Source organism: Perissodus microlepis, chromosome 7 (genome assembly GCF_051167445.1).
Source record: "Perissodus microlepis isolate ML-2025 ecotype Zambia chromosome 7, ASM5116744v1, whole genome shotgun sequence".
Taxonomy (NCBI): Eukaryota; Metazoa; Chordata; class Actinopteri; order Cichliformes; family Cichlidae; genus Perissodus; species Perissodus microlepis.
This window is the reverse complement of record NC_140467.1, coordinates 33,148,939-33,163,688: the sequence shown is the minus strand read 5'-3', so window position 1 is coordinate 33,163,688 and position 14,750 is coordinate 33,148,939. Positions and strand designations below refer to the sequence as shown.

The 14,750-nt window shown below is 40.5% G+C and overlaps 1 protein-coding gene across 1 annotated transcript in view; it reads right to left on the bottom strand.

The window, feature by feature from the left end:
- The window catches only part of LOC146383463 (uncharacterized), a 121,175-nt gene that overhangs the window by 70,097 nt on the left and 36,328 nt on the right, over positions 1 to 14,750 (bottom strand). Inside the window, exons 2-6 of the mRNA XM_084934721.1 lie at positions 9,739 to 9,886; positions 9,303 to 9,461; positions 7,088 to 7,280; positions 3,410 to 3,544; positions 2,950 to 3,030 (exon numbers count right to left, since the gene is read on the bottom strand). Coding sequence (XP_084790847.1) covers positions 2,950 to 3,030; positions 3,410 to 3,544; positions 7,088 to 7,280; positions 9,303 to 9,461; positions 9,739 to 9,886 — 716 coding nt within the window. The remainder of the gene's footprint in view (positions 1 to 2,949; positions 3,031 to 3,409; positions 3,545 to 7,087; positions 7,281 to 9,302; positions 9,462 to 9,738; positions 9,887 to 14,750) is intronic.

Here is a 14,750-nt window from a genome sequence, read left to right as displayed (position 1 = left end):
AAAACGAAAAAATATATTATAATGCAAATTTGCAAAAAAAAAAACAGCATATGCATCAAAATAAAATATTTCCAGCAGTGCAATATGAGTCCTCAGCATCCCAGAAACGACACAGAAAGTCATAAAGTCAAACATAACTTTTAAAAACACAAGTATAGGCTCATGAGGCCACGATGGTAAAAAACTACATTTCCGCAAAATGACGTCACTTCCGGTTTCGGGCAGGTCATGCCGGACATGTGATAGTTCACGCTGATGGACGTAGGAAGTGTTACAAACAGCTGATCGGATCGGCAAAGCGCGTTTCTGGAATATTATGTTTTTGTTGCTGCAAGTGCTTTTTATGCAGTTTTTGCAAAGCTATATGTGGAAGGAAACTGTGACCTAGGACAAGCTGATGGCATAAGATGTAAGTACAACTCCTCCGGTTTCATATGCAAAAAAAAAAATTATTGCGGTACCTTACGTGGTTGCAGTGCTACCGGGATTTAAAAATAGTTACGCAAAATGGAGCGTGTCCGCTCCGACCGGCTTTAAAGGGTTAATGTTAACAGTACATTTTCACACCTAATTACCTTTTAATCACTGCATGGCCAAAAATATATGATGTCTGTGTCTGGCCGTGAACTGATCATTACATGTGTGCTCGCACTCATCACCAACAGTGATTCAACATTCAGTCTACCTGGCTTGTCCTCAAAATTGTCACCAAAGACGAGGAAAATGAAGTTCCTCAAATGGCCACTTGAGGCTGATTCTAAAAGTAAGTTTATCTCCAATATTTACATGTTGTAATGCCCAACTTTACAGCAGAAATAAACAAATGGTAAATGGTCTGTATTTGTATAGCGCTTTACTTGGTCCTAAGGACCCCAAAGCGCTTTACACTATACACAATCATCCACCCATTCACACACACAGGTGATGTCAAGCTACATTGTAGCCACAGCCACCCTGGGGCGCACTGACAGAGGTGAGGCACTGGCGCCACCGGGCCCTCTGACCACCACCAGTAAGCAACGGGTGAAGTGTCTTGCCCAAGGACACAACGACCGAGACTGTCTGAGCTGGGGCTCGAACCGGCAACCTTCCGATTACAAGACGAACGCCCAACTCTTGAGCCACGATCGCCCATAACAACTCTACAGCCTGGTACTAGAGCAGGCTAATTTTACACTTCCTAAATACTAAAGGCTGATTTAAGTAATAGATGAGTGCCAACTAGCAAACTATCTGTGAGCTAGGCTTCACCTTTTGGACTATTTTTTAATGCAATGATTTGACAGAAAGGTTTGGACTGCTGTGCACTTAACACGTCTTAACTTTTTACTTAGCACGAATTAGCAGCTATCTATCTCTGTCCATACATTTTGTAAATGCAGGTTACTAAACAAGTGGTACAATGTTCACTGCTACATGATTTCTCATTATTTCATCCAAATATGGTCACTTCTGGCTCAGAAAACTAAGGCAACAGCATACAGAGAGTATAAAATATGGACCTAGCTTCCAAGTTGGAAAAGTGAAGCAAACATGGGTAAAAAAAATAAAATAAAAAAAAAAGTCTTAAATCTGTATTTTCTTGCTGCTGCCACCAGGAGGCGACTCCTCTATTTACGAGAAGACATTTATATGAGAAAGCCAGCCTTTGGCTACCTTGATCCATGACATCATTAAGCATTTTCCTGGTGACTCTTCCCAGTTTCTGGAATACTTTGAATAAAACATTATGGCTATGTTCATTGGCTAACTTGTCAGTCACAAGTAGTTAGCTGGGGAAAGTCTGGTTTTCTCAGTTATTTCATTAGATCCAAACTTTGCTTGTTTAAAAGCACCAGGACTGCCTCAGTGAAAACCCCTCAAAGCTTCAAAACTCAAAGCTTCATAAAATGCAAATCCACAAACCGGTGAGGGATTTCTTGGTGGCCATATCAATATTTCACATACAGCCTATAGTTTGAGCAGTAAGCAGTAAGGAAACAGAACAATATGAGAGATAGTGTTTAGATATTATTTATATAAACAGCAGAGAAACTTTACAGCATACCAAAAATCCATCAGATCATCCAAAAGCTAATTTACTGGAAATAATCAGGTGACTACTTTAACAACAGGGGGAAATCACTTTTCACACTTCAAATTACTAGTCTGCCTCTTATCAGTGACCCCTAACCCCCCTACTATTCTGTCAAGCTTCTTCACCTCTGCACATAGAAAATGGATGGGACTCCCTGGCTCCACCCACCTCGGCACGTGCAATGTTGTTCTGCACAAAAGTTGACAGTTTCAGTCCGGTCCTGATGCTCAGAAAACAATACTCTCATTTGAATCCAGATGAGCTGCTGATTACACATAGTATGGGAATCAGCTGTGCTGATTATTACTTCATTTTAAATATTCAAAATAAAACCACTACTCCAATCCCAAACTGCATTTGGTAAAGATCAAAAGAAATGAGCCATTGCTACAATTTATCAAAGCAGACTTTTAGCCTCAGTGAAGGAATGAGGCCTCTTGCAGGCTACAACAAAGGCCAGTGAGCAGACACACACAGTGTCTCACAGATCAAGCACTTAAACACACATATGCAGCGCACGCAACCATGTGAAGTGGACCAGTCAGCCAAAGACAGAAGGTGGGACTGCTGGATGAGGCCTCTGACGCCTGAGGCTCAGCACAGCATGGCTAATTAATGACAGACTGTTGCAGACTGACGGACTGTTGGTTTCACAGACACAGACACTAATGGCAAAAAAAGAACCTACGTAAACCAGACCAGTGGTTGGTGTATATATACACTGGTTATAAGCTGCCCATAGTCTGTCACTACAGCACTGGGCGACAGCTGTGAAACCAGGTAACTGCACTTTTTCACTGTTTCTAACATGCGAATTAAAAGTGAATTTCTGGTTAACAATTAACACTTAAGACACCCAATATCCTACTTACAGTTCGGTCAAAGCTCAAAAAAGACTTGTCCTTTGGATCCCCCAGCAGGTTCTCCAGGTCATTTGAGGACAACAGTATATTCTGTGTGGAAACAGAGGCAACAATTTCTAAATAAAAAAACCACAATCAAAGACTGTTCAAGCCTGCACTGATGAACAACCAAACACTCACGAGTTGTTAAATTCACCAGACTGGATCAAAACCACAGGAGTCAGTGCAGTTTTTATTTTAAATCCTCTGGTGATCTTTCATATTGCTTATATTAAATTATATAGCAGTGCCTGCTGTCAGTGAATTAACTGCAGGAGCCTGAGTGTTTGTGTTGTGGGCTTCAAAAGACATGGATGGCTTCACCTTAAATACCTCAGTGACATGTTTGAGGGCTGCTGTGTATACAAGTCAAAAGAAAATGTTCCTGATTTAATTTCTTTTGCCGTTTCTTTAAATCAGCGTTCCTCACCTGCAGCGGGTTGTTGGTGCGTGGTAAGCGGGGAGGCTTGGGGGCAGTGACACTGCAGAGGGGTGGGTGGTGGCTACAGTGCTGCTGGGCAGCATCTGGATCTCCCATCAGGAAGGCCAGCTGTCGAAGATGACCCTGCACAGAGAAATTAAAGAGCAACCAAACATGCAGTCTGAAAACACAACGTCAAAAAAGTAAATGTCTCTTCATGTCCTGCTTTTTATCCCCGTGAAATATCAGTTTGGATAGCCTGACATACTAGAAGTTTAACTTAATTTACCTATAACCGAACTGTGGTGATATTAAGTTGCAATATTTGAAACAACAAAATCAAAATATTTTAATATTCATTTTCAAAAACTTTTCCTCATCTATGTTACAAGTGATGAAGAAAGCTTTTAAGGAAATCTGAGAAGCCTAAAATTACCATGCCAAGTTCTAGCTCACTTCTACAGAGGAACATTTTAAGGATCCTAACTGGAAGCATTACAAACTGGAATGGGATGTCCATGACTAAATACCAGAAGGCACTGAAACTGCCCAGAAGATCACCAACACCCATCTACTGAGCATTAGTGATACTGGTGAGGTAAGACATCTGCAGAGAGCCTGAGGCACACTAAAAATCAACAGTCACCCCTAATGCTTTCCAGCAAAGCATACAGAAGCTTCTACTGCCAAACGGCCAGACATTAGGACATTCTCCACCATATTTATGTATTCCTTTAAAATGTTGTCAAAAGAAACTTTACAACTGCAGTTTTAATTATACAATCTTGTATTGTATAGCAGCACTTCAATAACTGCACCTGAACATGTAGCAACAACCTGCTTTGTGATAAATTTAGTCAGATGAACGTGAGAAGTTCTACATCTCTGCTGCATTTTATAGTCTCAGGAGTGGAAGTTGTCACTTAAATATCACAGCATTTTAAAAAGATGATAACAGTGCATTTCATAACATTTTACAGAGTAACACAAAAGTAATGTAAGGAGTAATGTAACTATTTTTTTCTCCAGGATATAATTAAGTAATGAATTCCACTGCTTTTAAAAAGAAAGTAACAAGTAATGTTAAGGACCCCAAAACTGAATGTGAAGATAATGAAACCCAAATGACAGACAAAAGCCGTCAGGTGAACACACACGTACGCTCTCACACACACACACACACACACACACACACACACACACACACACACACACACACACACACACACACACACACAGGGTTTACTGCAGGTCATGCATTTCACTGCAGTTCCCAGGGTCCTTTTCCAGTGAATCTCCGTCAGGCCAAGCAAGAAAAACAAATCATGAGCAAACCTCTGCCCTCAGGCTATGTTAATAAGAATGTGATGGTAGGTGAGAGCATGCCTCTGTGTTTGTGTGAGTGCAGCATGGCATAAGGTTTGTTGTTTAGGAGATAGATGCCCATGACTTTGAGACTTACTGAACCTAAAGTAAGTGAAACCATACATGAATGTTTACAATACATGTAGAAATTACATTGCTTATGCAAATTTCTTGTTGTTTATCCAAATGAAAGCAATGAAGTCCAGGTCCATTTTAGAAAAAGTAAAATGCATTTTAACAAGCTATTTGATCTCAGCTGCTTACAGAAGAAAAGTAAGAGACACACAGTCTGTAAGGACTTCAAGGAAAATCCATCTGAGAAATGTTATGTTTTATTTAACACAGACCTGTGTTACTGTATATAAAGAGATAGTTTTAGAGATGTTTCATGTCCTCCGAAGACGAACCAAATCTCAAGTACCTCTGTTAGAAAAATCCCATGATGACCTTCAAATAGACAGGGGATCAAACAACATGTCTGTTAAACAGATGCATCTGCAGTACATTTTCATGAAGGACAAATATTTCTATTAATGTAATTGGTGATTGAAATATACAACAGACTTTTCTTCAAAAACCAAATGCAGCTGTCACTCCTGGATCTTTACAATGTAGCCTAAAGTATGCAGCGTGTGCATAACTAAAGCAATCATGTACAAGTAATCAAATCCATTTTAAGAGCACACACTTTAGCACTTAGCAAATCACAGATCATTTTGTTTATTTACAGCACGAAGCAAAGCACCCAGAAATTCCTGTTTCAACATGCCACACATTTTGCCTCTCTTTAAAATCATTTTTTTATGAGAACCTAATCCAGAACGAACAAAATTATTCTGAGAAGCTCTACTCATGCTGCACTGGATGGCAGTAATAGTTGCATATAAGTGCAGAGTTCATTAATATATGGTTTCACTGTGTCGAACACAAAAGATTGTCCAGAGATAAGACTGTCAGCACCTCAGGGATCTGTCGCCGTGGGATAGATGGATGCAAAATCCATTTTAATTGTTGCTAAAAACAAATCCAGATGCTACCTCTATAACGCTCGTCCTCACCCCCACTATGATGCAGTCACTGCCTGCTCTGATCCTCAAGCTATATCCACAAAGCTTGTTATAGCAACTAATATCCACAATGCTTTATGGGCCATCAAAATGCTCTTGAGATGCTCACATAAAAGTTTAAAGAACCATCAATGTCACATTTGATAACACAATTCTTAGGAGAAGCCCAGCAGGTGAATGAAAATAAGGAAGCACAGATTAGTGGGGAAAAGAAACAAAATGCAAAAAAGGTATCAAGAAAACAATTTTAAAAAAATGAGACATCAGCAAACCAAAGATCAAAGACTGAACAGAGGCACACATCCTAAATGAACACCAGGGAGAAGGATAATAAGACACAGGTTAACTAAATCAAGACAATAAAAAAAAAACAAAAAAAAACAAACACGAAAAACAAAACTAAGGAAAGTTAAAAACACAGAAGCCCACTTGAAAAAAATAACCTTCGAAATGGTTAACTGGTTAACTGAAAGAGGTCAAAATCAGAGAGCACACAGGAAGATGCAGACATACAAAGAAAGCAGAAAAGGCTGAAGAACGTTTTAGCAAAACAAAAGCTAAAGTGAAATAAAAAAAACAATGAAACCATCATAGAAGCTAACACCATAAAAACAACAGTGTGACGATGAACATATCTCCTGAAGCTTTGGTTTGGATATCTATCAAGCGAGCTTTCCGTCAATGACTAATACCACTGATTAATCACCAGAACAAGTCCACATGTTTCTGGATCAATTGCATACATCCAGATGCTGAATCCATCCATTTTAGTCTGTTTTGGATGCATGAAACACATTAAAATAAATGCAAAAACAAAACATGAACAGTACATGCTTAAGTCAATATGCAAGCATGTCTATAGACAGATTCTCTGCTTAAAATCAAAAACATGGTTTCCAAGCATCTTTGGGTCTGTGATGAAAAGATACATGGGTGGAATGTGTGCTCCTTCCTTTGCTGTTTACTTGTAGAAGGATGAACAGGAATGCATGACTTTTCAAAGTAAAAGAAAATCAACTGGACATCACACATTGCCATCTGTTTGGAAATAGTTGCTTTAATCTGTTGATAGCAAAGTTGTTATTCATATGAAGTGCAACAAGAAACAAATAATAAAACAAATAAATAAAATGTTTTAAATCTAAACAGGACCAATCATACCGGATATTGTCAGGGTCTATGTACAATAAACAGAGGTGTCAGGGCTGGAGCCCCTTCTTTTTTTCATCAGTCAAAAGGTTGCAGAGCCACTTACTTCAAACGGAGTTTCAAAGCTCTCAATAATTCCTCCAACCATGAGCAGGCCGTCGGTGCTGATCCCCATGCCGTAGTAAACCCAGTCCACACTCTCCAGCAGAGAGCAGTCCACATAGAGTGCGAGCCGCTTGGCAGCCACACTGATAGCCACATGGTGCCACTTTCCATCAGACAAACCACTAACCGGGAACCTGACAGACAGAGACACGCAGATCATTGGCTTTGTGTCTTAAAGTTCTTGTACGAATGTGACAAAGCAGTTGAGTTCAAAAAATGCTTTGGGCACTGTAATCATAGTAAGATAACTTTGTGTTGACATCTGGGTGCCATCTAAATCTCAAGGACTCCACACATTCTGGATTCTTTCATCAGGCTCAGCCAAACAAACAAACAAACAAACAGAATGAGCTCTTGTTCTCTGAGAAGGTTTAATCATGTCTTTCAGTGTGGGCATGTGTGTAAGTCCTGTGACAGCACATAAAAAATCAATTACAAGACCCCCAAATTTGGCTGATCTCCCCTTTACGGTCAGCTCCTTGTTTACTTAGTCTAGTTCCAGCTAGTACTTCATGAAAGTCCGATCCAACCACTTGTATGTCCGCTCTGTGATTTAACCAAAGACCTCAAAACATTCACAGAATCAAACAGGTCAACTTGATCTCTGGATCTAGCCAAACTCTAATAGTAGAAACCTGATAGACATGCAGCTTTCTGTTAAAAAAGCTGAAATAAAATCATTCATGTGCAAACAGTACAAGATAACTACAGTATCTGTGTATGTCTATCTTTTGGCTCATTTCTGTATGCTGTCTTGCACTGATGTATTGCTTCAAGCTTTGTGGTTCTTTTAGAGGAGAAACCTGCCAAGAGTTACCTAATAAATCATTTCTCCAAAGAGACAGCCAAAAGCAGTCATCTTCAAATAGAAACACAGGCTGCAGACAAATATACCTGCACAGAGTTCTCCTTTGTCTAACCAAGAAATTTGCATACAATTCTGCTACGAAGCAGGAACGGGCATGAGCTGTTCTCTAATACCTCAACATCTGGAGTTTGTCAGTGATGGGTACAGAAACCATGCACTCACTTGGCGGTATCTTGCTGGCGGACTTTGAGCAATTTTACTTAATCACTTCTGAATAATTCCTTTTATCTGCCAAAGAGGTTTCACAGGACTCGACACAAAAATAATTTATACTCAGTTTTAGGGCTGCACAATAAATCATTGCACCATCGAAGATGCGATGTGCATAACAGTCACATCACAGGACGTGCAATGTCAAGTACAGCAAATTAGCTTGAACATATCAGACTACAGTTTGATTTTTTTCTCTTGGTGTGTGATACTAAAGGAAAACCTGCATGGTTCTCTTTCGCCATGACTCATCCAAAACAGGAGACTGTATGACTGTATCACGCCAACGATAGAGTTTTTGGATTGACATGAACTTTACTTATATAACAGTTTATTTAGTGAGTGAAACGCAGGCATGTGTGTACAGAGCAATGAGCATGGAAGAGAGAAAAAACAGAAAAGGGAGATTTGGCTGCCAAAAAGAATGGACTGAAAAGGTGAGCCAATTTATTTATCTAATCAGAGACAGGGCCGGACTTGATCAGATAGAGAGAAAAGTGGCTTGTTGTGCTGGTATCTTTTAGTGCCAGCAATCTCAGTTCCCTTCCTATTTGCCAGTCTGCCCCTTTCCCACCGACAAACTGCAATCCAGGGCAGGTGAGTCACTGCAGCCCTATCAGTCCTTGATTAGAGAGGAGGCCAGAGAAAGGCTATTGATTACAGGTCTGCAATGAACCTGCACCTTTCAGTAGTGGTCTGCGCACTATTCTCCTTGCAGTGCCAAAGCACCTCAGATGTAATTCCGAGGACGTGAGCCATAATGGCAGACCCTCCGCTGCAAGCACAGAAAGGCTTCTTCATCAGTGATTGCACTGCGGAAACCAATTTTGTAGTCATAAAATTCAACAAATGATTGTTGACGCTCATTCCATAAGAATTAAAAGACACTTTCGGGTTGTTGTTTTTCTTCTTTTATTTTGAATTTCTATGCCCATTATGGATGGGTGCATTTATTCCAGATGGTGCCATTTAGAAACCACTAATGAAAATTATTTGATTTTATATTGCCCATATTGTACAGCCCTACTCACTTTCCAAATAATCTGGGTGGAGAAAAAAAATCAAGAAGTGGACTCACTCATAGTGTCTCTGCTGCGTTCCTATGAAGATGATGGCATGAGCACTGATCCGCAGCTGCAGCATGACATGATTGTCGGGGCTGAGCATAGTGAAGACACTTCGTTCTTCCCTCTGAGGACTTCGCAACTGTACCAGCAAACTGAACTCATCTTCAAACCTAAACACAAACACATCACTTAGCCATATAATTGGTACTCAAAGGATAAATAATACAGCTAAGTCCTCTTTAATAAGTTGCATGTGTGGGCACAAATTGTACTATAAACACCAGTGGATAGAAACATGTTGCTAATTATAATGTCACATGATAAAAATAAACAGAAAACTCACAGGAGGACTGGAAAAAAAGACCATTATGATTTTTTTCCCTAACTTTACCTTCAACAAGAGCAAGATAGAGCAGGAAAAAGTGAGAGACGAAGAAGACATTTTACCCATCGATGAAGATCTGTCTCAGAGGGAGGGCCAAGGTGGAGTACTGTCCCACCTGCAGGACCGGACACTTGCTCTCACCCACAGTCATGGAGGCATTACTGCTGTTTGTGATATGAAAAGAAAGCTCCTGCAGGATGTTCACTTCATCTGTTGGGAGACAATAAAGAAAACGCTCATCACCTAAAGTAATGATTCTCAAGGTGTTTTAATAATGCACCTGGTTGGCAGGGAGGCAACTCTTGCCCACTCTTTCATACCCGCTTCATGTTAAAGCCCACCCTAAAGGAAACTCAGCTGTGCATTCCTGCAGAATATAACATGTGACTTACTGAATTTACTTTTTAAAGTCAATCAACTATATTTCAAGTATTTTAACAATTACAAGTCTTGAATCCATTGATTCCTTATATTTTGCAACTGAAATGGGAAAAAGGTGTAACAATTTCTTCAAACCTCTGCAACTGTATATGGAAGTTTGGTATATTAGGCAAAAACAGAGTCTTTATAATTCTAAAGAGTCAATATTTAGTATGACCACTTTAACACAGCCTCTAGGTACCGAGTAGTAGTCTTCACAAATAGTTCTCCAGGCTTCTTAAAGGTCATTCAAAGCTCTTCTTTGGACGTTGGCTGCCTTGTGTTCTGTTCTCTGTCAATATAATCCTACACTGCTACAGTAATGTTGATGTCTGTGCTCTAGGGAGACCAATCAATGACTGACAGTCTCACGTGGTGAGATAGATGCTGAAAACTGAAGTTGTTGACAATCAGGCACTTTCCAGATAGATTTTGATCCAACATGGAATACTGGGTGCATTTCTTTGAATTCATAATTTCATACATTTTGATTTGGATCTCCAACACTACTGGTAGAAATGCAGCCCCAAACCACGACTCATCACTCTATCAAACCTTTTGCCACATGATTTTCAGTCCAGATCTTGCGTAATTTGGCATACCGCAGCCTCTTCTCCCTTTTCTTGAGTAGATGGATGGCTGTCAAGAAGCCATCCATCCACAGAGACCATTTCTGATGAAGCTACAGATCTTTGGGAATCACCTTGTTGGTGCAAAAAAAAAAAAACAAAACATTTTTTGCCTGTTAAATTATATTGTCTTTGACAGTTTTCAACTAAATACTACTGCTCAGTTCAACTTTAAAAAATATACAAGAAAGTCTGGCTAAGTGGAAGCAAAACATTAAGAAATGAGGGTTTTTGCACAGTACCGTACTTTACCTATCTATGCCTAATCAACAAGGTGTGCTGCAGTAACTTCCTATTGTTTCCATCACACTAGCATGCACCTGTACCTGTAAACAAAAACATTTGTTACCTTTCTTAATAAGCCCATCTATACAAAACCAGGCCCATAACAAAATCCTCTTTTCAGTGTAATGTGGAAGAATTTGGCCTGCACAGGGCATTGAGCTCAACCCCATCCAACATCCTTGAGATGAAGGCTCAAGTGTCCACATACTTTTGGCCATGTAATATAAGTGTTTCAAGATTAATGCATCCAGGCGGCGACCATGTGTGTTGTAGGCGCACCAAATAATTCAGTCTGCTAGAACTTAAGAGAAACCTTAGCATGCTGTGAACACAGCACTCACTGTTGGCATTACTAAAAAGCGGAAAACCACTTGCGGTGCTGTTGCCTTTTAACGCTGCAGAGGGCTGTTACATATTTTAACCTGTTTTTTTTCCTTTTTCTCTTTTTGCTGCCTTACAGTACTAAACAGTGTTTTACCCCTCCCCCATTGGCTTATTTTCTGTCATTAGATAGACATTACCACATGTGAGCAGGTAAAGTGCCATTCGTCACGACTTGCCCACAGGTGGGCTCGTTCATTACTCTGTACTTGAAGAACTCCTTTCAGAGGATTATGAACGCAGCTTTTCATCATATTTGGAGAAACTGAGTCACCGTTCTTAAGAAGACTGGCATTGTTGTATGGTGGTCACACACTCACCTGGGAGCTCACTGAGATCCCTCTAAACCAAAATGCCAATGTCATTACATAAGGTGCAGGCCTAAGATTAATTATGCTAACAGAGTAGGAGTATTTGAGCATGATGAGAGAGAAAAAAACCTAACTAAAGATCACTGTCTGAATGATTTACATGAGCACACAACAGCAAGGGTGACTTTTTTTTGAAGATACATAATTATTCCAGCAGAAAAAACGGATTTTTTAAAAATAGTTTATTTTTTAATTGATAAATCTGTGTCTGTCAGCCCCATCGTAGACCCACAGGCTCTGTCCCGCTGGCAGCAGAGCTGCACAAATCACCACTCGACGAGTGCAGCGTGATCACACTCTTCTGCTCAGAGGAAATACATTTCTGACAGACCCAGTGTCACATCAGTAATTTCAACATAAAATCACTTAGAAGTAAAGAAGGCAGAAAGAACTAAAACAGGCAGATGATAAAAGAATCAGAAATTAAAGTAACAAGAGGTAAAGCGCATAAAAGCAGCTGGTGCAAGCATTTTACTTAAATAACCAAGTGAACAGATACACTCATTGGCCCCTTTGTTTCTAATGAGCCAGTTCCTTGGAAGTTACTTGGAAAACAAAGTCAAGACGACCTGCTGAAGTTCAAAGTAAGCATCAGAATGGGGAAGAAAGGTGATGTAAGTGACTTTGAATGTGGTCTGGTTGCTGGTGCCAGATGGGCTGGTCTGAGTACTTCAGAAACTGCTGATCTCCTGTGATTTTCCCACACAACCATCTCTGAGGTTTACAAATAATGGTCTAAAAAGGAAAAATTATCCAGTGAGTGGCAGTTCTCCGAGTGAAAATGCTTTGTTAACACTAGATTTACTAAACCTGCGCAAATTTGCGTAAATCCCCTGAACCTAAAACCTAGAATTACTGACTTTTTTTATTTTCTGGTGCAAGTCCCAAGGTGTTATTCACCCCTGCTGAGGTTTTCACAGGTCGTCAGCTCGATTCTCCTCCTGCTTTTGTTGTGCAAACCACCCATTATCCTTGAGGCCTGGCACATTTGCATTTGTTGACTCAGACAAGCTCAGATCCAAGGCAGGAGAAAAATCTGTTACAACCCTCAAAAATGCCTGCCGTATCTATACAAAATATCCCACACATTGACTGACCTGCAAATATGAAAGACACGCATTCACAATATATGGAAATACAAGTCTGTTTAATTTATAAAAAATTGTGTGAAAACAGAATGAAACGTTGCTAATACAATGACATGAGTGACATGTGTGATCTCTCCAGCTTTGCATGTTCTCTCCTCTGCCTGTTCATGTAAAAATAGCAAAAATTAATTAAATAAATAAATAAATTCTGTCTCTCAGTTCCCTCAGTTCAGTTCTTTTGCAACACGGCAAAAGACAGCACTGTGTGGGTAGAGGGGGACATTGGAATGCCCAGTGCAGTAGTCGCTCGTGCTTCACTGCGCAAGCTGGACCCACAGAGGTCTGCTAAGGTTTGCCATTGCCATAGTACATATGATATTTATATAAACCCATTTAGAGTGAGGTTCATGTAAATTTACCATTCTCTATTTATTTATTTACTCCCCATCAGGGAGTGTACAGTCAAGCAATCCCACAGAACAGAGCAGGACTGGAATTTGTCAATTAATGAACTGATAGCATTCATTTCAATTCTGTTTGTAAAACATGTGTCCTGTTGGTGCCATTGTGGATAGCTGGTCAGAAAGATTTCTGGTGCCAGTAATCAAAGAGACAATGCCCCAAGATAGATTCAATTCAAGTATGCGATTTGATGACAAGGACACGCGGGCAGAACGGGTGAAAACAGAGAAATTTGTGGCGATCTCCGACATCTGGACACGCTTCGACAAAAACTTTTCTAAGAGTTTCACTCCAGGAGAACACATGACCATAGATGAACAGTTGTTCCCTACCAAGGTTTGTTGTCCATTCACCCAGTATATTGCAACCAAGCCAGACAAATTTGGGATCAAGTTCTGGATGGCCACGGATTTGGAGACCAAATATGTCTGCAGTGCATCTCCTTACTTGGGAAAGGACCCCAGGCGTCAGAAGGGAGAGAGGCTGGCAGAGAACGTGGTCATGAAACTGATGGAGTCGTTTTTGGATGATGGGAGAAATGTCACAACGGACAATTTATTTCACTGTCAATGTCACACAGACTGTTGCAGCGCAAAACAACATTGCTGGGCACGGTGAATGAAGTCCGGCGTGAAGTTACTCAATTTGCATAAGACACTGCACAGCGAGAGGCACTCTCCATTTCAATGCTTAGAAGTGGCAGTGTCTCCTTGACAATTTATGCACCTAAAAAAACCAAGACTGTGTGTTTTCTAAGTTCCATGCACCTAGACGTGACGATCGGTGATGGCAGAAAGAGGAAACCCAACACGGTAACGGACTATAACCACATGAAGGTATGTGAATGTGTGTATAATTTTACACCAGTGCTACAATGTTTTCTGATGTGTGCTATACAGGCCTATAGAAAAAAAACATATACTCATGACTCTCTCTCTCTCTGCTTTTACAGTGTGGTGTAGACGTGTTGGACCAAATGGCGCAGATGTATTCTGTAAGAGCAGCAACACGCAGGTGGCCAGTAGCGGTTTTCTACAATATGCTGGACCCGGCGGCAGTGAATGCCTACATTTTGTACAAGGCATGTACAGGGTGGACAGGCAAAAGAAGATTGTTTCTGAGTCTTATAGCCAAGGAACTTCGTTGCCGATTCATGCAGCACAAGGTAATATTAGCACAGAGGCAGGCTGCTGGAGCTGCTGCGGCTGCTGCTGTGCCAGGGACTGTAAAGACAACGCAGTGCCAGGTGCAAGAGAGCTGCAACAGAAATCGCAGCAGGTTTACAGAGGTTTGGCCTGCATTGGATCTGAGTACACAAATGCAAATGTTGCACGCGCGCACACACACACACACATACAAACGCAGCAAATCTGCATTTATTAGTCCCACAAGTGGAAAATCTGCATTGTCATTGCAGAAAAGTGGACAGTGCAAGACA